This window comes from Anas platyrhynchos, chromosome 8 (genome assembly GCF_047663525.1).
Source record: "Anas platyrhynchos isolate ZD024472 breed Pekin duck chromosome 8, IASCAAS_PekinDuck_T2T, whole genome shotgun sequence".
Taxonomy (NCBI): Eukaryota; Metazoa; Chordata; class Aves; order Anseriformes; family Anatidae; genus Anas; species Anas platyrhynchos.
The window spans coordinates 30590388-30614187 of record NC_092594.1 but is presented as its reverse complement, the minus strand read 5'-3'; the positions used below and the strand labels follow the sequence as shown (position 1 = coordinate 30614187).

Sequence of the window (23800 nt, the reverse complement as noted above, 5' to 3'; positions counted from 1 at the left end):
TTCAGGGAAGACATGTCTACCGCCCCAGCCATCTCCTCATGAAGATGTCTTGGGTGACCTGGCTGTAAAAGCACATGCTTGCCCAGAGATGAGACATGGATAACAGCCAGCTTGCCCCTCAACTTGTGCCCTGACGAAATGGGCACTGCAGCCACAGGGGGATGGATGGCGGGGTTGTCACTGAGCGTCCCCCTCACCTCCAGGCCAGGTGAGGGGCCATGGCACAAGATGGCGCCCACCTCACCTCAGCCTACACCTGAGGGCTCCCCCCAAAACCCTCCTGACCCTGCGGGCGCCCTCCTGCCACCATGAGGACACACTCAAGCGCACACCCTCCCTCATAGAACCCCCTCAAGCCTCAATATGGCCGTGAGCACCCTGTGAGGGGCACAACCCCCGCGGGTCCAGCCCTGCGCCTGCGCCCGGCCCCTTCCCCTCAGCGGGCGGGCCGGTGGCTGCAGCACCGCCCCCGCCGCGGGAGGCTGCGGGGCCGCCATGGAGGTGAGGGCGGCGGGGACGGGGCTGAGGGGACGGTGCGGGAGGGGAAGGCTGAGGGGACGGCTGAGGGGACGAGCGGCCCCTGCCCGCCGGAGCCGATGCGGTTCTCCGGTTTTCCTCCCTCAGGGCTCCGGGTTCTTTCTCTCCCCGGGAGTCGCTTGGGAGCGGGTTTGCTCGGAGATGCGCCTTCCCCAGGGGTTAAGCTGCTGTGTTCCCTGCGGAGGGCTTCTTCTAATAAAGTGTGGCAAGGCTGCGAGCTCCTGCGATGGCTGCTCGCTGGCAGGGATGTGTCTGGTGTGGAGGGAGAAGGGATAAAGACAAATAAGCTGTTCTTAGATAGGGATGATCACAAGGAGTCCTCTAGTTCTTGTATTTTCCCTCTGTCTTACAATGCCGAGAACTATGAGCTCCCAGGAACACTGAAAACCTCATTTTTGATCGTGTTTTACCTCTGTAATATCAGTTGTTCTTGCTGGGGTGACCTTGTGAAGCAGTTGGAGTGGTAACAGTGGGCAGGAATACGGCCCCGTGGCAACTCTGCTGCTGGCTTCAGCACTACGCCTGATAGCCAAAAGTGAGCCCGTGCCCCTGATGGCGTTGGCACTTGTTTGCAAAGTGTCAGGTTTGTTTAAAGATAAACCGCCAATTGGGGTGTGCCCCTTTTATGAGCTTATTGCATGTAAAAAAATAATATATATATTTTTTTGCCATACAGAGTAGTGCTCCACGGCTTGCTTGGAAAGTCTGGCATATGCTCAGGTAACTCTGAAGGTGTGCAGTTTGGCTGCTGTTCAAAACAAAGCTGCTCTCCATGCCTTCCAGATGCTGGATGGAAGCAAGGCAACATACAGCTGTGGAGCTGAACCTCTTCCACGGCAGTCCTGAAGGTAACTGTTTATGGTATTGGCAGCTTTCTGCTTAAAGTGGATTTGGGTGCCTTGGACACTCAAGTGTCCCTTAAAGTTGACTATTGTCAACCATAATGTTATTTCATGATATGAATGCTGCAGAATTATTCTCCAATGCCTTCAAAAATTTTATTTAGTAATGTGGGGAATTTCACCCTCTGATACCTTTCCAGGTAGGAAGATGTTAAAACAGACTAAAAATAATTAATTTGTGATATCCAATGTGAAAATTCAGTGAGTTCGATGACTATTAATTTTAGGTGAAAGTAGAGCAGAGGGGAACAGGAAGAAAAATCGCTCTTGTTCCAGACTTTAAAAACACTTTTTGATTAATTATCCTCTCTAGAAAAGGCTGCTGGATAATAGGGGAGTGAGTATGTTGCGTAGTCTTTCTTCTAGTGCGAAAAGTCCTTATCTGATCAGTTGTGAGGTATTGAGTAAGAGCAGGAAATGCTTGCCTTGCATTTGTACAAAATGGAAAGCTGTCTTCTAAGAAGTTACTTTCTTTGGCTTACGCTTGAAAACCAGCAAGGGAGCTGAGTGGGGTTAGAGGAGCTAATTGGTGATGCAGAGAGAGTCTTCCGAGAGTTCTTGATGCCATCAGATGTGGAAGAGGGTAAGCAGCTTACTGTTTCGTAAGTGGCCCTCAGAACTTACTTGCCCTGTATATCTCCTTAATTTAAAACTGCTCTAGGGGTTAGAGAAGCTTTGAGTAGTTCAGTCAAAGTACTATTACAAGGACTTTTCTCATTTCGAATATGTATGATCTGGAGTTTAAAATAATTTTGCAGCTAAATTTCTACTGCACTGTGATAGAAGCTGTTAAATATGAATTGTCTGTCAGCCGTCAGTCGCATTAACTATCTTGTTTGGCTCTGCTGCTGTATGTGGAAGGAAGGAAGATGGTGTTTAGTGCTCTAACCAGTGTGTATGCCATCTTGTCCCAGGCAAAGCTTACAATTTATGTTTACTCGTTAGTCTGATGAAATATTATGACCTATTATATCCTTTTATCCACGCGGCTGCCTCAGAGGCAGGTTATCCTAGAAAAAGCAGCAGAAAAGATTACAGTGCATTTTTAAGCCAACTTAAGATTGATTTGCTGTCCTCCCCTATTAACTCATTGCAGGGGCAGCCTTATTTGCCTTTGTATCTGTCCAGTTGGATAAGAAGTTTTTTCTGTTACTCTGAATGGTAACTGATGTTTTTAAAGAAATGCATCTGTCTCTATTGTAGACACAGACAGATCTCATCAGAAGACTTCTTTTCTACAGAATGAGTGCTAAAATATGTTATTTTCTCCCGACAGGAGGGGGAAAGGAATGCTCTCCATACCATTAAGGTTCTCTTTCTTCCCTCGGTAATGGTGAAATAATAAGTTGGGGTAGAAGGAAACTATATGAAGTAACTTTGTGTCATCCTGCAAAGTGAGATCCACCCATTGCGGGAGGGTTTCACTCAGAACCTCGGAAACCCCATGCATAGTTGGCAAGGGAAGTGCCTAACTGAGAGCATGAAGTGCTCGATAATATTTCTGTAACTGCATCTGCTTTAGGTACCGTTTCAGTGGTCTCAAGAAGGCTCTGCAACTTGCATGCACACGAGATAAGGTGACTCTGCTCTTCTGAAAGGGAGACAGAAGGGAATCACAAAGAGAAGGATGGAGACAGAGAAAAAGGTTGCTGTAACCTTCAGAGTGAAGGATTTTAGAAGGATGGTGTGAGCTGTAACTGTGTAGGTGGTACAGTAATGCCTGCAGTAAGGCAAAACTTAGAAGTTTTCTCAGACTTGCTCTTTCATGAAATCAGATCACTCAGGCTTCCTGTGGACTTTAGGGTGCTCATTTTAAAATGTTAATGCTCCCGTGTGTTATTGAGAAGGCGTTGGAATGTTTTTAAGTTCCTTCTTCGTCATGGAGAATTCAGATTGATGACTTAAATTACATTAAAAGTTTTCTTGTGGGTGATATAAGAAGTTAACTTTGATAGCTAAGAATGAATTATGGCAAACCACCATAGAGATGAATGACTTGTAGGAATGCTTACTACTTACAGTTTGGAATGAATATCCTTTCTTAATGCAATACAGAACGAATATTAAAATAACCTGCCTCTTGATTTGACACAGGGCTGCCCTGAAGAATTGGGCATCCTTCCTCTTCAAACTGTACCTCTTGACCTGTAATGTTACAAACACCATTAATCACCATGTAATCACTTTACAAAGGTGTCTTTGATTATTTTTTTTTCTGAGCTTCCTGCAGCTGGCAGGTCTTGGCAGGATTAGCACCTGCTGAGTCAGACGTGCTTCATTATGAGCCACGTCTAGAGGAATCAGTGGTGCAGGGGAAGGGAATGTCAAAGAACGATGTGAGGAACTGAATTGGCAGGAAAATGAAACTGAAATCTGTTTCCATTCTGTTTCTTTGCCCAAAGTACTGGATGCTTGAAACTTTAAAGCGGATTAACTTTTTTTTTTTTAAAGAGTTTTGAGTACACGCTTTACATTTGAAATCAGAGTGACAGGTGTGTCATGCTGGTGGAATCAAGGAACTTACTCATGACTGTTTTATTGAATCTGTCAGTAACTGGTTGAACGTGTAAGTATTGACTTTGGAAAGGAGTGTTTATTAACACTCCTGGATGACGTTCAGAAGGTGCTGATTTGTCTGTTATTCAGTTAGTCAATGTAATATTTTCAAATCTCAATTGGAAAAGCTTCATCAGGGACCTCAGTGGGCTTTTATTTGGTCTGAATAAGAAGTTTTTGTAGTATCTGTGGGACCATAATATTTCTGTAACTGCACCTGCTTTAGATACCATCTCAGTGGTCTGAAAGCATCTTGAGCCAGCACATCAACTTTGAATTTTTGTTTGTTGAATTCAGGGCCTTGGCCATCCTCTGAATCCACAGAAGATCCCTGATTCTTTTCTTCAGGTGGTGTTACTTGAACATCCCTGTCTTGCTTGCCGCTTCCTATGAGTGAAATCAGCACTAGTGGCATCTGTTCTCAGCATCTTGCACAGCTGAATGTCTTCTTACTCGTGTATCTGTTCTATTGGAGATCTAGTTATCTATTTGGCTGCCTTCACAAGACAAACTTTGAGATAGGTGTTACTACAGGACTCTTACAGCTGTAGCTGTGGTGCTGGGTCTTGAAAAACTGTTGATGTAGGTTAGGAGTGTGATCCTTCTTGTTTGTTAAGAGCAATTCTGTATTTTATTCCTAAAACTGTTAGGGTTCTCCAAAGTTGTAACAGCAGGAACTAATAAACACCACAAATCCCTCTACCGTTTTTGCAAGACTAACAATGGGGTCTGTTCTTCAGCCGAAATGCCTGGAACACTGGAAATTATTCTATTTTGCATTCTGTTCATATGGCTTATACGTTTTTTAATGTGGGGGGTGTGCATTTGCTGTGTTCCCATGTAGCCCAGCACAATGGGTTCTTGCAATCTCTTGAGACTCTGGGCACTACTCTAATGTATAGAACAATATTTCTGTGATTTTTTGAATGCGTGATTGTGTTCCTTTTCAGCTACAGAACAGCCCGGCTCAAGCAAGACCCAGTTTTGAAGCAGGTGGTAGCGCTTGGACTCTCTGCTTAAGCTGCTTCCTCTCTTTGAATTCAAACGCCCAAACCAAGGTATCTGCTTCTTAATAGAACGAGGCATCCGCACTGTGTTCTTCAAATGCTTCCTGGACATGTGTGTGCTTGGTTTAAAAACCCACCCTTCCTTCCTTTGGGAAAGCAGATTAGAATGAGAGAGGGGTTACTTCTGGATAGTGGATTTTGGCGTGTGTGTGTATGGAGTTTTTGGAAGCAAGGCGAAAGGTAATGGATGCAGTGAAACTTGTGATTTTTTTTGTTGTTCTTCACTTGTTGTTATTTGTGAGCCTTCTTTACGGTAAGTGCTTTTGTTCCTCCTTTTGAACATAGCTGTAGACGCCACAATTGCGAAAGGAAAAGGCTGTAACTATCGCCTTCCCACACAAGCTCTGAATAATGCATATGTTAAATATTGCCTCAACACTGAATTATGATGATAACAACATGCAGGACTTCAACAAAGTTGCAGTTAAGACAAACTTACTCGTTTTCTTTTCCTCACAGTGTGGATTTTGCTGGGTTGTGTTGTCCTGTGAGCAGTAATCCTGACCTGTCTGGAAAAGAAGGACAGATCAGAATTGGAACTGTTGCCTATTTCTTCAGTTTTTGTCAGGCTGTTAGTTGGCCTGTAGTCTCTTAGAGAGCAGTTTGACTCTCTTAGGGTTGAGAGGGACGTAAGAAGTGTTCTTTATCAAAGGTTCGACTAGTCTGCTCCAAACACCAAATGCTGTTCCACTCTCACCTGCCAGTACTCAGCCAGAATAGATTACAAGGTGGGTGGACAAGTTCATTTGTTGGAAGCAGGGGTTCAACGCTCTGGGCCACGTTGTAAAATGACCTTTAAATGACAGAGTGAAGTGTTCCTCTCGGACCTGATGTCTCTGTGGGCTGTTTCCCTCCAGAGCAGTTCATCCAGTCTGAGCTTTCTGTCTGGCAGGGTGAGTTTCCTGAGAGCACCAAGTGTCCTTGTCACAAGAGGTAGTCATGCAGTATGCAAAGCGCCCGAGCCGTGCTTGGATGGCTGAGGCACGCTGTCTTCCAGTGTCATCAGAAACTCCTCAGTATACGGTCACAGAAACATGTTGCTTTGAAAGCTTGAAGAACTCCTAAAGCATTTGCCTGATTTAAAATGAATTTTATTGTCATTGCAGTCCTTAAGCTTAGGACTAGTACCTCATAACACACTGAATAATGAGAATGAAGCTATGATATCTTAAAAGGAAAAGCTATTTGGACAGAGAAGTAAACTACACAATGATGTAAAATTGCAGAACGGAAGGGTAAAAAAACCAAAAATCTAATTAGCAAACATTTCATGCATGTCTGATAGCAAATTTGGTCTAGACTATAGGTTAAAAACATCAGCTTTTCAGTAATTTGGTTTCTGTAAAGATGACTATTGAACTTCCTGGTTTCAAGGAAGCGGTTCGCTGTAATTTAGGAATTGAGTCAGACTAAAGGGAATTGAAATAATGCAGTGAGCTATTAAACAGCAGTGTAAATACCATAGCCAACTGGCAGGGTGCAGGAGATGGTCGTGAAGAAAGATGTCAGTTTTGCTAAGGTGCAGGATTTGTCTCCTGTTTTTTTTCCTAGTTTTTAGTTTCCTTTAAAAGTTCTGAATCCACGTAAAGTTTGAAATGCAATAGAACCTCTCTGGGTATGACTAAATGACCAGACCCTTGACAAGTCAATAAAATGACTTGTTTAACGCTTTCTGGAAATCAAGCGCCTCCTTCAAAAAGACCAGCTCTTAACTCTGAGCGGCTTCATGTGCATTGTTTTAATCCCAACTCAGAATAATTTCTAATGCAGGATGAAGTGACAGCTGTCAAAGCCTAGCTTTAAAAAGTAAAGTTAAAGTAAAATTATATAAACATCAGTTTGAGTTAAAAAAAAAAAAAAATTGTTTCCTCAGAAGTAGGTAAAATGCATGCCTGTATATTTCTTACTGTGTTTCAGGACTTGCATTTGTCTTCCATTGTGATGATCTCTTCGTGCCTTCTGCTTAAGACTTGAAAATTAGGATTTACTGTTGTCATGATGAGATGATTGTGGCTTTGAGTGATGTATTTTCGAGTGGCTCAGTAAGAGGGAGGGCTTTCAAAATAGCATGGCTGTTTGAGACAAGGTATAAGTTCTAAGTGACTTTCATAAGAGCTGTTACTGACAGGTATTGACAAGAAAAGCCCCTTTTCTTTGCTTCGTTGTATTGGTAGATTGTTGTGTAATATTTTCTGCCTCAGAATTTCTGTGTTGTAAAAGTACCTTGGAAACAGTGAAAGGCAGAAAAACAGTTAGGAAGTTTAAAAAACAACCTTCTGTTCAAAAAGGCTCTCTGTTAAAGGAGCATTGCCAGAAAAGCTGTTTTTAGGGCTTGCTCTAGTGTCATTGACAGTGTTCTCAGAATTATACTATTTCTAGGGATCTAGGTTTTTTCTGTAATACAAGATCTTTATTAGTGAGTTTAGAAATCCCACTGGCTCTATAATGTTTTAGCAGTGCTTCGCTTCTGCCTTAAAGAATTTAAGCCATGATTTTCAACTGTTAGCACCAACGTGGCAGCATATTACTAAAGTTATGGAGAAATGCTCGTGTGAGTGCCCTGTGGAGTCATTAGGCTTCTTGGAGACAGGTTAGGTGTTTGAAGCAGCCTCTGTCAGAAAAGGCTTATGGCACTGCTTTTGTTTAGACCTCCTGTAATTACAAGAGGCTGTTTTTTCTTTTTCTGCCCCATTATCTTGCATCAGTGAATTGTTACCTCTGACTAAGCTATTGTAATATCTGCAGCTGGTAATGCAGGAAAAAAACAAAAACTAAATGCCACAAACGCTGTTCACTTTGGAGCATAGGTTATCCCCTGATCTCTGGTTTAGAAAGGGAAATCATGGCTCTATGAGAAATGTGTTGCTGGCCTGTTGTCAGCATAAACTGACCTAGATTGCTCCTCTGACCTGGCGAGTCCTGCGGTTGCTTCGTTTTGCTGGTTTGTTTGAGATGCAATTAAACAAAACCCTTCCCATTCCCCACCTTCCTTCTGCTTGGGAGCTCATTTTCTTATGCTGACTTGAAAACATCTGTGGAACAGTAGCATAGTTGAACGCCTGGCACCCATAGGAAGGCTGAAAATCCTGTCTTCAGCCTTCCAACCTGAGCTGTTCTACAGTTCACAGCATGTTTTATGTTGAGGGTAGCTCGTGGTGGTTTTTGGTGAGGTTGTTCCCGTGCTTTGCTTTAGCTTGCTGCGAGAGGAAAATTCACAACAGATTCATAATTACTTTCTTCTGTTTTTACATTTTTTTAATCAAGCTTCCCAAAAGCTGATAATCAGAACTGAAATTGTCTTTTTAGCTTTCCTCTGTTGTTTTGGCGGAGAGATGTCAGCCTGTGATGAAGAACCAGGGAGACTGTTGGATAGCTTAAGGACATAAATGGATGAGTGTGTGTTCATTTTTCTCCTGAAGTAATCAGTTGTGTGTTAAGCACCTTTATGTTCTGCCACACAGAGATGGTCAGCAGTCAGCCTCTTCCCATAGCAGACAGTGGGAAAAGAAAAAAGAAAAAAAGAACCCGAGCCACAGATCATGTCCCTGGGAAATTTGAAGGTTGGTGGCAGTTTCTGAGCTTTTAATTAGAATGGTTTGTTTTCTCTCTGTTGTTCACAATTTTAATAGCTAAACATTGCGTTTTGGCCAACATTATAAATCAACATTTCTGTATTACTTTGTCTGCAATGTTTCAGTCTTTGGTCACTTTTTTTTTGGTGGTAGCTGTGAAATCTATGCATCTAATTCATGCTTGATTTTTTTAATAGAGGCAGTGTTTTGACTGACTAGATGTGAGCAAAAATGCTGATGTGTTGTCAGTAAAATACAGTTCAGTGAGACAAACCTTGGTTGGTACAAAACTTAGTGGGTAGGTAGCATTTAAGGTAGATAGCAAATCGAGGTGGTAGCCATCCTCTGGAGTTAAGCCTTAAAATTTTAATTCTACTCAAAACACTATCTGCAAGTAAATCTTGTGTGGTAGGCATTTTCTGATCAAGGAGTGAAATGCCTCCTGCCTGAACAAAATTAGTTCCAAGTTTTAAATGAAGACAGGGAAGGTGGATGCGATCCTAGCAGTCGGTGAGATAAGATGTTGCCTGTATGAGCAAACTTGTAATTTTGCTGCTGGGATGAAGTAAATCTACTTTAAATTCGCTTGGAACTTGAGGAGGGGAAAAAAAGTGAAAAATGAAGCATAATTAAGTCTGGCACATCTACTTTCATACTGCATAAATCTATTTTCTGTCTTCATTGCCAAGGGAATTTTCTCAGTTGCTGTCATGTGACGGATGCTCATCAGATAAATAGCTCATCTTGATGGTATTCACTGAAATGCTTTGGCTAATGTGTCCTGTCTGCTGGATTTCTTTGGCAGATTTGTACAAGCTGACTGCTGAACGTCTTGGCGAGGGAGCATATGCAAAAGTTCAGGGTGCTGTCAGCCTCCAAACTGGGAAAGAATATGCAGTAAAAGTAAGTACAGATTAAGAGCAATGTCACTTCCGCCTGTAACGTGTTTTCTCACTCCTAGGATCTCAGTGAAAACCTGTAATACTGTGTAATAGCAAAAGCTTTTAGAAAATTCTTGATGCTTGAAATGAGCCCATTTTATAACCATTGATAGATCTGTCATTCTGAGTCTTGTGCCTCTAGAGTAAACCAGAATATCTGCTGCAGATAAAAGTCCCAGACAGTAAATGACAGTGTAACAGTTTGATCTCGGGGCCTGCTTTTCTCTCCTGTTCTGATTTGATTGTAGTCCTACCTGTTTTTATCTTGTCTTATGTTAGAAGAGGCAGTCATTATCTAGGATGGCCTACCAAGTAATGCAGGCTTTTGAGAATGACACTCTCTGAACAGCAAATACAGACATTTTTCATGTAAAACTATTTTATTTTTTGATGGGGTGAATTTTCTGTAATGCTACTATATTGGTTGTAAGGCTCATTTACAGATTTGTGGTTGGCGTGAGTCTCCCCATTTAATTAACAGCACAAGTAGTGATAGAAAAACTTTATGCTTGATTCTTCTGCAAAAAATATAGTTACAAAATTTTAATCCTCTTTGAAAACCTCATCCTGAAGATGCTATAACTTTGTTTGTGAAACTGTTGAAGTCTATGGTTAGAAATAAGCAGCTACTTTATGAGTTAGACGGGTTCAGATAACTGGAGAGATCTGGCTGTAAAAATGAGAAACCGATCCCAAATAGGGGTGGTGGGAGTATCTGCAGTAATGCCATGAGCTTTCAGTTCACGTAGCAGTCTTTCAGTCTCAGCCTCTGCAGAAAGCCCTTGTCCTTTGCTCTCTTCCAGTCTGAGGAGTGTGTGAAGGCAGGTGACTTCTGATGGCAGTGCAGAAGGGCTTTGAGATTCCATGTATGTCTGCTTTAATACGTTAGGTCCTGCTGCTGGGTCTCTGTGAAACTTGCAGCGTGAGCCAATGTCTCTTTCTGTGGCAAATTTACTGCTTCTTAGTTAAATGCCTGTAATGATGAATGTCGCCTCTTTCACTGTTCAGTGTCTGATATGACTCAAATCTATTTTTGCCAGAACTCAAAAGGATATCCTTTTGTGCACATCAGAGTTAAAAATGATGCAAGAAAAAGCTTCTGGTAACTGCTCAGTCACTGTGGTAACATGTGGATTTAGTTCCTTTCTTCTCTTCCTGTTTTCATTTCTCCTGGGCTTTGAATGCTTTCCAGAACTCTGCTGACACTGTCAGTAGATGACAGAGAAGTTCAACAGACAGATGTGGAGTATCTCTCTCTGGTGGACATGAATGAGATTCAGGTTCTAGATCAGTTATCCAATTCTAGACCCACATGCAGAATTCCTGCAGTCATTTTTCAAATACGAGCTCTGTCTCTTTCCACAGATCATTGAAAAAAATGCTGGCCACAGTCGGAGTCGGGTTTTTCGAGAAATAGAAACACTGTACCAGTGCCAGGGTAACAAGTAAGTATAGAGTCTCATGTTTATTTAAAGTATCTTGAGCTTTTATTTATTTATTTTTGATTTAAACCTCTTTATATGCGATCTAGTTAGGAGCTTTGCAGTAGTCTCTGTAAAACCAGTTGAAATTCAGACTTGACCTGCTCAAAATGAGAATTTCCTCTTACCTGGAAAGTTTAGGAAAATGTTTACAAATGAAGTCACGTAGCTTGATCAGCGTCCAGGTCAGTGTAGTCTGACTGTGCTTCAATGATATGTGGCTCTTGTCCAAATAAGGAATCAGCGTTTTGTTACTTCCCTTGTGATTTCATCATTGGCAAAAGCTGATCTGGTTAAAGCTGCTGTTGAATGCAACAGTCTTGCCCTTCCTTACTTAATGTGTGGTTTTTCCTTCTCTTTTGTGTCAGTCCTTCTGCTTTTGCACTGGAACTCTTTGATGAGCTAAAAGCTAATTTAGTTTTCATTTGAATGAGTGTCTGCCTTCACACAGCCACAGGATAAAGCAAATTTAAAGCTGCCAGTCATGTCTGACAAGGAGCGAGAGCCTGTGCTGCCAGTGGCAGTGTGCTCTGAGACCAGTTTAAGACAATTCTGAAACTGCTCCTTTAGATGTCTTTGTTCTGTAATTGTTAGACTATATCCTGCAGCTGTTGTCTGTAGTACAGTTGTGTAGCTCACATTAAACTTTTATTTTTTATTATGATGCTTAAAGATAATCTAAAACCAACCTTGTTTACTGAAGTCGTGGGTTTAAGTTGTGCCACAGAAAAGCAGATTAATATTCGTTCTGTGTGCAGTTAAGAGCACACAAGGTCATCCAGTGCATAACTGATTTAAAAACTGCAGTTCTCATGAGCACATGCATAATTCAGATTTTGTATTTTCTATAAATTTTGAAGAAATCTAACTTCAAGGTTGGACATTCTGAGGGCAACCTGGGATATATATGTTGCACTGCAAAGACTGTATGCTAGCTAAACAGAAGTTAGTCTAAAAATGGCAAGTTATGAACCAAACTTAATGTCATGCTGACAAATGCCTGTCTCCTCCAATCCCTGTGTGTTCTGCCTTGTGATTTCCAGAGAGAAAGAATGCCAATTTAATTATTTTTTTGCTCTTGCCTTCAGCACAAACGCGCTCTTCCAAATGATTGAATACAGCCTATTATTATCAGTTATCTTCTCCTCAATTGAGCAGTAGCAGAAGGCATTCACAATCCTGTCTGATTAAAATTTTGGTGTTTGGCCTGTTTACACTGCTTAAATCTCAGTGTGAATTGGAAATGTGATTTTAATGCTAGAGGCAACCAAAGCAACTTGTGTAATTAATACTCTTATTTTTGGTTACTTCTGGCACTTCCTGATTATCCGTAGTGAAACTCTTCATTGCTCTCTTTATGCTGTGCTTCATTCTGCTATTTTTTTTTAAAGGAACATTTTGGAATTAATAGAATTTTTTGAAGATGACGCAAGATACTACCTTGTCTTTGAGAAGCTGCGAGGAGGTACTGTCCAGTAGCTGTGCCTTTGCTCATTGAGTCATGTTGACCTGTTTGTGTCAATGTTTTATAGGAAAATAAAGAGCTTGCTGTAAATGGTTGACAATTCTAAGACAAAGAAGCAGCAGAGTATATGCAAAGCTTAAATTATGGCCATTCTTGAGAGATACCTGTGTTTGCAAAAAAGAAAATAGCATATGGATGAGTGTGGTGGTGCTGTTGCAATCCCTCTCAATAGCTAAGTGATGGAAATACCAGCTCTACTAAAGCAGAGCTTTGCTTAGAGTACCTTCAGGCAAAGTACCTTTTTGACAGCAAAAGTGCTAAAATTTAGCTTAGCATACTGAAGTTGCACGATTTAGTAGTCTTCTTCTTTTTTTCTCTGAAACGGATTTTGGAAGATACTGGATGACACTTTAGTTTCTGAGGAATGCTGAAGAGGTGGTACAACCATGGAAAGAGTGCCCTACTATTGTTATTGTTTGTAGGATTTTTCTATTAGTGCTGAATATAAAGTCTGGAGAATATGTTTCCATTGACATAATTCTTACCTGAGAGAGTTTGGAATATCAGCTGTATTCAGAAGGTTTATTTTGAAGTAAGCCTGCTTAGTGAAATGAGCAGTCAGGTGGCTCAGATCTGTTTTCTGCAAAATCTGTGGGCTTTTCCTGAAGGATGGTGACATTCAGGAACTGTTACCACTTCCTAAAGCTGCAAAGAACAACTATACCAGGAAAATCCTTTGAACTCTGTGCCCTGAAGAAATCTCTGTTAAGCTCAAAAGTGGTGTCATCAGCAAGGAAAGCCTTGTGTCTTTGAGATCTGATAATCCAGTCCAGATTGGCCTTCCTCTGGGCATCTGAAATGCTATTTCAAAGCACATCTGAAGAGTTTCTTTGTCCATCCTTCTTTCTGACTGTCTCTGCCAGCAAACATCTTTCCTTTTTCCTGTCTGATTCCTCACTGTGGAGGAGTGGCGGCAGCATTGATGGTGTAAGAATAAGACATCTCACAACAGAGGATGGCAGGTTTCCTTCCACATCTAGAATTTAAGATTAAAAACAAAATCACCTGAGGTATAAAATGTTTACTGTATTTAGAGCTAATCACAAATGTCAGTTACTTCTTGAAATTTTCTGTCTGATTGCTGTAATAAACATAGCTCTCTGGGTAAGGAAATGGAAGACAGTAGTAAGGCTATTTAATGTGGTTGGATCTCTGGATTAAGTGTAGTTAGTTTTTAAAGATTTCTTTTTTAATGTTTTGAGAAGATTGATGAAATTCACTTAAATATAAGGGAAAAAAAAGCCTTTATCCTTTCTTAAAGAGTTACCAACGGTGCTCTGAGCAAGTTACCAATCCTTCAGTATGCTTATAGCTGAATTCTATTCAGATGTCACATCCCTGGGCAAATTTTGCCTCAAGTTACTGTGTGAGCCTTACCCTGATGTCAGTGGGAATTGTGTATTTGCAGGTAGAATGTCTTTTCATTTTGATGATATTGAGACAAAAGTAACCTTTCTAAATGGTTTCTCTCTGGCCCTGTTCATACTGACGTCAGTTTTCCTTCTACTGCAGACCAATAATGGCAATTGTATTTTAACCCTGTATTCACAGTATTTTCTCAGCACAGGCAGCATTTGTACTAAGGTTTCCTCTTCCACCTGTTACTCTTGCAGGCTCCATCCTGGCCCATATCCAAAAGCGGAAGCACTTCAATGAACGAGAAGCTAGCAGGGTAGTGAGGGATATTGCCTCAGCTCTAGATTTCCTTCATACAAAAGGTAAGAGAAGGCTGTCTCCATCTTCACTAGTGGATATTGTGTATTAGGATATGAAACTCGTTTTATCTGCAAGTGACCAGCTTTAGCTTAGCTAGCATTTCTGTTTCCAGCCATGTGAGATGACTTGTGTTTTCCTCTATAATGATCTTTTCATAATGTGTTAAGATGGTATAGCCTTTTGAAGAATAAAAGATAAATAAGCAGCCAGGGAGAATTACCATTAGTGTTAAGCTCCTTACTCGTTCATGTTACTTAAGTCACATATAAAGATTGCTCAAAAGGGAGATGATTTCCTTTTTAATTTCCTCCTCTTTCAGATCTACAGGGATGCTTTTCTGTGTTTTCCTCGAGTTTCTGCTGGTTACAAGACCTCTGTATGAGCTTTTGGTCTCCACATTAAGGTCCCTACTGTTGAGTGAGAGACCTGCAAGTGAACCATAGTCCTTGTTTGGAGATGCTCTCATTTAATTAGGGAGGTGTTCAGATTTAAAAGTGGTTGTGTTTATGAAGAGTTATTTTACTTTAAAATGTTTTCCTCCTAGTTTTTCTACCTTGGAGTACTCTTAGTTAATTTCAAAATGTCTGTGCATCTTAGGGTGTGTGTTCAAGTGGGATGTGGTAGATACATGTCCAGATACCTGGTGCTGCATAGATTAAGCAGATTTACTTAATGTTTGCTTTTGTTTCATTACAGTGACTACCTCTGAATAAAATGACGTATAATTGAAGGCTATGTTTATTGTTTATTTTGGTAAACTCTCTGCTCAATTTGACATTTTTATTAGACAGATTTTACAGGTCATCAGCAGGTCTGCTTGCTGTTGGTATTGTTGAGTACTGGCTTCAGTTCAATAAAACATTTAGTTGTAGGCTTTGCTTTAAAGTTGCATGACTGCTCATATGTTTGAGAAGTTGAAATCATGGTATTTCAACCTTGATAGGTTGAACCTGTCAAAAAGCGTAGCAATGCATAAGGAATAAATAAAGTGGTAAAACTGAGGAATATTGATCTTGTCGCGTGTCGTGACTATGATATCAGAGGTTAATTTCAATGTGGGGAAAAAAATAATTTGGATTAGGAAATTTGTTAATCTCCATAGCCTGGCCATGCAATGACTCAGAGTTTTAAACCTGTAGAAAATGTGGTCTTTGAACATCCATGTTTAGAAGACTTTGACTTTGAGTTATAAGGTGAATAAGAAACAGGAAACTTAGGCTGGACATATGGAGAAACTAATATTTAGTGTTTCAGTGCTATAGGAGGTAGCATAACAAATGAAAGTCCAGGAATACTCTTCAAGCATACTTAACATCTACTCAGCTAGTATCTTCTTGCACTTCTCTCAGAGCATTTGGTTTGATTCCCCATTCCCCTAAACAAAAGGGGTGTGATTCATTAAAATGGCTTTAGAGCAGCAGTAGTCTTTCCTTCTTGCCTGTTGCTGGGAATTGCTACAGTGGGGATGTCTTGCAGAATTGGCTGCTGCAACATGCCCTTTCATTTTATTGTTCTCTTTATGGTTCTTCTGTGTCGCATTAAAATAATTAGTAAGTAGCATACAGAACACTAAAGTAAACAGGAAATTAAAGCAGTTTTATTGCACAGCTTAGCAGTGAAGTGCTACAGCTAGATGCTTTAAAAAAAATAATAAAAATTTGAATGAGGACAACTAATTTTTTTTGCTAGTAGTAGTTTAAAACTCAGCTGGATGATCATACTGCCTTACACCCACTTGGGGTATGTGTGCTTTATTGCTAATAATCCACCGGTGGAGTGTTTAAAGGCAGTTGTTTTCTTTTCTCAGCGCTGTGTGTGACTGCAAAATAAACCCTTATATAATCAGACATTTGAAATCAAGCTATAATACAAAAAAGCACTGTTAGGTTTCATATTGCAAGCTAAGCTAACTGCTGGGGGTTCTGTCAGCCTTGCTGTAAATGTCAGCATGGGCCATCCTGATAGATGTTGGTCGTGTTTCCGCTCTTCCATGCATAAACAATGTGAACTTTGTCATTCTGAAAGCTGATTCCTTTGATCAGTGCTATGCTATGATGCCAGTGTTGTATTTTAAGTCATGTCTTGTGGTTTATGCTGAAAAAGATTGGAACCTGAAGCAGAAATTGGTGGGATACCTTACTACAATAGCTACAATACTTACCTCATAGAGTAGTAGCAAGCATGCTCGGAGTTGCAGGGTTTTTAGGCAAGACTGGAAGGTGGTTAACAGCCAAATTGCTCACTTGATGTTATTTTTGCTGCTTGTTTTCTGCCTTCCAGTCTCGTTTGATCATATTAAATGGAGAACTGCCAGCAATGTGTGTTTAGGCAATTGAAGAACCGCTTTGACCACAAAGAACCACCATTGCCTGTGAATTGTGCAGATGAATACTTTGTGTTTCTCAACTGGGTCTGCCTTTTGTGGTAGCCATTGAGTGAATGAAGGAGTCCTCTGGTTGTTCTCCTTTACCCTTTTCTTTTGCATCTCACATCAAAGCTTTTAGTTTTATTTTTGCCTCAGAAATTGATACGTAGCTGCATGTGGCTGTTAAAGGGGTTATATTTTCATCTGGGAGCTCAGTGTTTTCTTCTGGGAAGTGCATCTCAGGTACTGTCTGTACTGGTAGGAGTTCAGTAAGTTACCAAATGATCCCTCTGGAAAGAAGGAGCTTCCTGTAGAAGGTACAAATATCCCTTGACTAAATTGTGCACACAGAAAAACTTTCCTACAGGTCAAGTCATCTTAATAAGCTATTTATAATTAGTGTATTTACTTTTAGGGTAGGTCAAAATGTTCCAGTGTTAGCAGGTTCTTATTTGCTTGATTGACATTTATGTACATTTAAGGATGATAAAGGCATAGCGGGATACAATGGCTGCTTTTTACAAATAAGCATTGCAGTTTGGTTATTTGCTCTGTCATCACAGGATGTGTGTGTGTAAACTCAGGCCTAGAATATTTTCCACACCACTTTCTAATACAGAGGAGTAATGAGAAGTAACACAGGAGAGTGTTTTCTGTAACAAACATTTGTGCTCTTGTGTAGGTATTGCTCACAGGGATCTGAAGCCTGAAAACATCCTGTGTGAATCTCCAGAAAAGGTGCTGCTCTGGTCTCTCATCTTACTGAAGTGTGTTTTTTTTTAACTTAGTTTCCAAAGCCAGTGCTTACATTCTGTCTGTTCTCTTCTTGAAGACTTCTGAATCAATTAGTGAATCTCAACTAAATTTAACACAAATAAGTCTGAAAGATGCTAAATTCTTCTGTGAGCTGTAAAAATGCAAGCATCTGGCTAGATGATAAAAAGCCAGCTGCTTTCAGAGCAGGCATGGCAATTACAACTTAGCATCATCTGTACTGAGGCAGTACCCAGATGGACAAGCAACATCTGCAGTCCTGCTGGTCATGTTCTGTATAGTTCCCAAACTGCTCCAGTGTGGAGCCAACCAAGTAGAAAAATAAGGTGATAGGCTCAGATGGTGGGATGTGGGAGCAGCTGGGGCAGATGAGGTAAATGCAAGGGGTAGAATATCTGTGTAAGAATGGGTTTCACTAGGCCCGCTGCTGCAGAACAGCTTGTATTCTGTCCTCAGTTTTTCCATGTGGTTCTGTGTTCACACATACTGCATTAGTCTTCGTCTTCTGAATCTCTTAATATTTTGTCTTGTTTTTAGGTATCACCAGTAAAAATATGTGACTTTGATCTTGGTAGTGGAGTGAAGCTGAATAGTGCATGTACTCCCATCACTACTCCAGAACTAACAACACCGGTAAGAGACCTATTTTGGCTTCATGTTTCTCCCATTCCACCATAAAACAAATTTTCACGTCTCCAGAGGAAAGCTTCCAAAAGGCTTACTACATCAACACTGGGTGGTGTGGATAGTTCATTTAAAGCAGGCATATGTTAAAAAAAAAAAAAAAAAGATAAGGAATAAAAAAAAAAAACACACCACCACCACCAAAAACTACCTGTGAGTTTTGTCTTGATTTAGCCCTCCCTTTGAAAATTTGCTCAAATTTGGTTTTCTAGTGTGGATCAGCAGAGTACATGGCACCCGAAGTGGTTGAAGTCTTCACGGAGGAGGCCACGTTCTATGACAAGCGGTGTGATCTTTGGAGCCTGGGGGTGATTCTGTACATCATGCTCAGCGGTTACCCCCCTTTTGTGGGCAACTGTGGCACAGACTGTGGCTGGGACAGAGGAGAAGTCTGCAGAGTTTGCCAGGTGAGTGCATGTACGGGGCATACTTGAGAGAGTGCACTTAGCCTCATGAATGTAGGGTGTAAGAGTAGCCATAATGCCAGCGCTGAAGAGTTGCGTGTGTAACAGAACCAGATATGTGTGAAGATAAGCCCACACTGAGAATTAAGGCTGGTGATATGGCTTTAAACTAAAGGAGGGGAGATTTAGATTAGAGGTTAGGAGGAAATTCTTCGCTCAGAGGGTAGTGAGGCACTGGAGCAGGTTGCCCAGAGGTGGACGCTGAGCTCCAGGAGAGTCTCCATGCAGGGCCTGAATTTTTTCTTTCTTAAAACTGAGTACATTGACTTCACTGTTTCTGTGGGGAGAGAGAGTTGTCTGCAGCCAGTGTATCACGTCCATCTGAGGATGTGCTGAATCACTGTGGAGCTGCCTCTCACTCTCCATTGACTCAGGAAGGAGACCGCATGGTTTCAGCTATCACTCACCACGTTAGGTGGATAAATTTGAGTAAGAAGAAAGCCACCTGAGAAATCATCTGGTTGCATTCTAGTTGCCATTTAAATTAATTTTTCTCTTTTCCCAGAACAAGCTTTTTGAGAGCATTCAGGAAGGCAAGTATGAATTTCCCGACAAGGACTGGTCACATATATCCTCCGAGGCCAAAGATCTCATCTCAAAGTTGCTGGTTCGTGATGCCAAAGAGCGACTTAGTGCTGCTCAAGTTCTGCAGCATTCATGGGTTCAAGGAGTACGTATTCCCAGTTACCATTTTTAAGGGTTATTTTCTTCATGAGTCGTAAACAAGCTGCTCCCTCCCTCTAAACATTTAGTAAAGATACTGCATGCTTTAACACTCATATTTTGATTAAATTATTTCCAGTGGCTTTATTCTTCCTGAAGCTCTGTGGTAAATATTTGGATGACTCTGTCAAGCTTTAAGTATTTTTTTTAATTATCTCTTTATGTGTTTTAAATGGCTGTCTTGTGGATACCGAGCACTGCAGCGCAAGCGTTATGGTGTTACTTTTTAATACAGTAATGCAGAACACTAATAGATTTTAAAAGTAGTTTTAAAAGAACATTAGTATCTCCTTTTTGCTTTAGTTTCCAGTTCAGGAAAGAACAGGTAGACCCTATGGAGAGCTTCCCAAGCAAATGGTGCAGTCTTCTTGTGAGGGGAAAGATGGCTTAGGAATTTGTCAACAGTGATTTGTAAATCCAGAGCAAAGTAGTTAATATGCAATATCCATTTGTTGTAAGTCTGGGTGAGTTGCGTGATTTTTAATCATTAGAAGCTTGGTTCCCAGCTACTAACACATAACTAACTTTTCTTAACTGCTTCTTCTAGGAGGCTCCTGAAAGGGGGTTACCTACCCCTCAAGTTCTTCAAAGGTAATCACTCTTTTTCTTTTTTTTAATGTCTATTGATGTCTATAAACCTGGTCAAGAACTGTTATTGAAGGAATGGGGACAGATAAGAGGTGACAAATCAGGGATAAGATCCCTGGTTAATGGTGCTACTTCATAAATGTGGCAGCACTCATTTTGCTAAGAGCATCAGAAATATTAAAGCTGTGATTTTTCTTTATAACCTAATCTTGCTTGTTTGTGGGAAAGGCGTTTCCTGTGGAGCATGGCTAATCTTAGACTCAAATAATGATGGTTTTGGCAGTTTTCTGCCCAGGAGGGGGAAAAAGGCATAAAGGCGTGTGTTATCCAAAGAGACTACGTTTTGATGGGTGAATAATCATCATATGTGCAGACTCGCATCTGACTTCCACTGGAGTTGGTGGTAATCACAGTAGCAATTTAACTGTGAGCAGGGCAGGATTCATTTAAAGAGGATGGCAGAGTTTGTATGCCAGAGGGTCTGAGTCACACATCTGTTTCCATTTCCATGTCTGCCACTGGTGACTCCAGGTTCTTCATGCCCTCAGAAATGCATTTCCTGAAGCCAGGTGTGCAATTTTAGTGGGATTGCAGATCTCTGAAGAAAGACAGCATTGCCCTGTGTGCTTGTCCTTTTTTAATGTGTAGAAACTGAAGCACGGTGTCTCAAGTGGCTACCTGGCTTTACATGGGGAGTCCTTGGCAGACTGAGGACTAGAGCTGTAGCTGTTTGCAAAGCCTGTGTGTTTCTGTTACGTATTGCTGGCTGTCACAACGAGGAGAGATGCACGTAATAACTGGTCATTTTGCCTGCTCTGTCAATATTTTGATAAGAGAAAGAAAACTGCCTGGAAATGCATATTCTTCACTGAGGGTAACCAGCTCCAGTAACTCTTTGCGTGTGTTGTAACTGCTTTCTCCTTTTCCCCCGAAAGGAACAGTAGCACGAAAGACCTGACGCTTTTTGCTGCTGAGGCTATAGCCCTTAACCGCCAGTTGTCTCAACACGAGAATGAGCTCAGCGCAGAGCAGGAGAGCGTTGCCCATGCCGTGTGCTCCATGAAGCTTTCTCCTCCGTCCAAATCCCGCCTCGCCAAGCGCAGAGCAATGACGCACGCCACGAAAAACAGTGACTTTCAGCCAGTTCCCCATAAAGCCTTTTAAACTTCTTTCCTGTTACGGGTTGGCAAGATCAGCCTGTTTTCTTACGTGGTTTTTCGGTACTGATAAAAGCATCTCTGCTTCTGACTCTGATTAGAAGCTTGCTCTTGTGATGTGCTTTGTAACTTTAAGGGGATAGCTTTTTATGGGAGTGTTTTTGCCTGTCAGATTTGGTGCATTAAGATAATTTAACTGATCTTTTTAAGCTAGAGAAGATGGGTTTGCTGCTGTATTATCAGAGGTGATAAATCACAAACCTTTCATATTTTCTTCTTAGAAGAACACGCTTTAAATTTCAAATTTGAAAACATCAGGGGGAGAAATACTTCCTTGCTTTGCCTGGCGGAGCATAAAGTTTACGTATCTATGGCTGCACTCTTTGCAGGCAGATCTTGCAAGGTGCTGCTGTTGGTGTCAGCAGCGGGGACTGTTCTCAACCAACAGTGCCCTATTCTCCATCTGTAGACTCAAGAAGTGAAGGTGACTGGATGGATCTCTGTCTCCATACCTTCGCTGGGCTTAAATTTTATGTGGATGATACTGCAAAGGTGCAGGGGTCTCTTGGACTTTGTAGAGATGAGGAGGAATTTGTTGCTTTTTTATCCTGTTGGTAGTTTGTATCAGCATATGGGATAAATGTTGGGGGTATTTTATTATTTTTCTGATGTCTTGTTCTCAACTACAGTGTACTTCATATCATCCCATTTTTTTTTGTCCAGTGCCCCCTTCTCTTACAGTTATACTCTCAAGTCTGATAACCAAAGTATAACAGATGAGTTCATATTTAATATCTGTTTTTTCTGTATTAATGCTATCTTCAGTTGTATCTTCCTTTCTGGAAATTCGTATTCCTTCAAGTCCTTTTGTATGCATTACTTGGAGTTAACGTGAATGGACAAGCTTGAGTGACCTTTGGTGTGTGAATAATTCAGGGTTATCAAATGCAAAGGTACGTTTGTGCAAAAACAGTGCTGTAGCTGTGGCATTCTGCCTCCCGTAGTCACCTCCGGCTGGGTGGCCAGATTTCAGGTTCCAGCTTCAGCACTGTGATGCACCAGGGGTCGGGAGTAATTTGGGTGGCTACTGGCTGAAAAGCTGAAGATTTTGAGTGACCAAGGTGAGGTGTCCATTGAGAAGGACGTGGCTGTGGAGCACTTTCTGAAACATAAGCTGTGATAGTCGGGCTGGATGCTCGACGTGATGCACCTTAACCTTGCCAGCCATTTCTGAAAACATTTGCTGGGGGCATCGTGCACGGGGTGGAGAGGGATAGGAGGAGGGCCCCCAGTGCCAGCACAAAACACTCGCAAGGTGAATGAGAAAGAGTGAAGTGGCTGCTCCAACAAGTGCTTGGAAATAGAGAAGTCAAGGCTGAATGTCTCTGCATGGGCTGTTCAGAGCAGTTTTACATTATATTTTATCAGTGTGCGTGCAAGCTATTTTTATACAACATGCTGTATTTTGTGACTAATATTAAAGTTGTTCTTATTTAAAAGATTTTATACGTTGTGCCAGTGGATGGATTATGAAATGTATTTTGCTTTGTTTTTATTAAAATATTTTAAGTTATGGATTTAACACATTTGAGAATGTGTGTTTTTTTTCTCTTTTTTTTTTTTTTTTTTGGTGACACGAATTAGGAATTACTTGCTTAATTCTCTGTGTTGCTGGGTTTAAGACGTACTCTGAAGATTAAGTATTCTCTTCACTTCTATGACTGTTGTTTTATTGGTCTCTGGAGCTCCTGTGATCTCAGCTTTGTTTGGCTGAGATCCTTCTGACCTTCATAAAACATCAGATAACTGAGGGCCAGTGAGCTTAGGAACTCATCTGCCCAGTTACATTTTGTGTTCTTCCCTTTTGGTTTGTGCAAGCAAAAAGACTGAAGGTTGGCCAGGAGGGGTGGTGCGATGCAAAATACTCCTGGATGGAGCCCCAAAGCCTGTCAGACTCCTGAAGCTGAAGCAGGAGCATTAGCATGGAGCTGTGCAGTGGGGACATTAACTGTGCTGCTCGTCTGGAGCCAGAGGGGTCTGGTAGCTGTGCTAATGCCTTGGTAAGTGCTCCTTTGTGGGCTCTGCTCTGCGCCTGCTGCTACTCACTGCTGGTAGAGGTAGCCCTCGAGAGAGCAACTTGGTTCAAAGACCAAAGCTGCTATTGCTGTGTTCCTGGGTGACCTGTTACCAGCCCTTGTTCCCTTTTCTCTCTTTAAAAGCCAGCATGGAAAGTGAATCCCATGCATGTGAATGCACAAGGAGGAAAAAAAACGGCTTGCTGGCCAGATTTGCTTTCGTTTTACAAAAGAGAGCATGGGAGAAGAGGTTGAAATGTCCAGAGAACTTCAGTTTGGGGTTATTTTTGCCATTGCCTTTGGCTAGTGGCATTACCTTGCAGAGACTCCTCATCCCTTCACAGCCACAGCAAGGCAGGTCTGAGCGATGCCGTTCCCAGGCGAGCAAGCGCTCCTCTGGGCTTGAAGCCGCCTGTGTGAAGAAAGAGAAAGCTTCAGCTGTTGATGTGTGCTGTGCAAAGGATTTTAAGCGCTGGTGTGTGAAATGCTGGAAGTGCTGAGCAGGACTTGCACTAAATGGTTACACTTTGCCTGGAGGTTATGCCGAGCCTCTCGACTGATGGCTTGCGGCCCCATCTGGCTCTCGTGGTGCTCTCTGCTGCCTTGGATGCTGCCAGCAGCTGCCTCCACGTGTGACCTGTATTAGAGCATCCTTGCTCCCCGCTGGTACGTA

At 41.6% G+C, this 23800-nt stretch overlaps 1 protein-coding gene across 4 annotated transcripts; it reads left to right on the top strand.

Annotated features, from left to right (window-relative positions):
* The first annotated feature begins 366 nt into the window (after window positions 1–366).
* Window positions 367–22634, top strand: MKNK1 (MAPK interacting serine/threonine kinase 1). 4 transcript variants are annotated; one of them, XM_021277447.4, is made up of 14 exons: window positions 367–501; window positions 1214–1385; window positions 4946–5053; window positions 8524–8622; window positions 9440–9537; window positions 10941–11020; window positions 12448–12521; window positions 14195–14299; window positions 17345–17400; window positions 17974–18069; window positions 18333–18527; window positions 19090–19254; window positions 19855–19898; window positions 20831–22634. In XM_021277447.4, the coding sequence occupies exons 4-14, from the start codon at window positions 8526–8528 to the stop codon at window positions 21057–21059; spliced, it is 1239 nt and encodes a 412-aa protein (XP_021133122.2). In that variant the 5' UTR covers window positions 367–501; window positions 1214–1385; window positions 4946–5053; window positions 8524–8525; the 3' UTR covers window positions 21060–22634. The 4 variants fall into 4 exon arrangements, with proteins under 4 accessions (XP_021133122.2, XP_005027427.2, XP_071897736.1 ...); XM_005027370.6 differs by lacking the exon at window positions 4946–5053; XM_072041635.1 differs by lacking the exons at window positions 367–501; window positions 4946–5053 and adding an exon at window positions 999–1120.
* Window positions 22635–23800: the final 1166 nt, after the last annotated feature.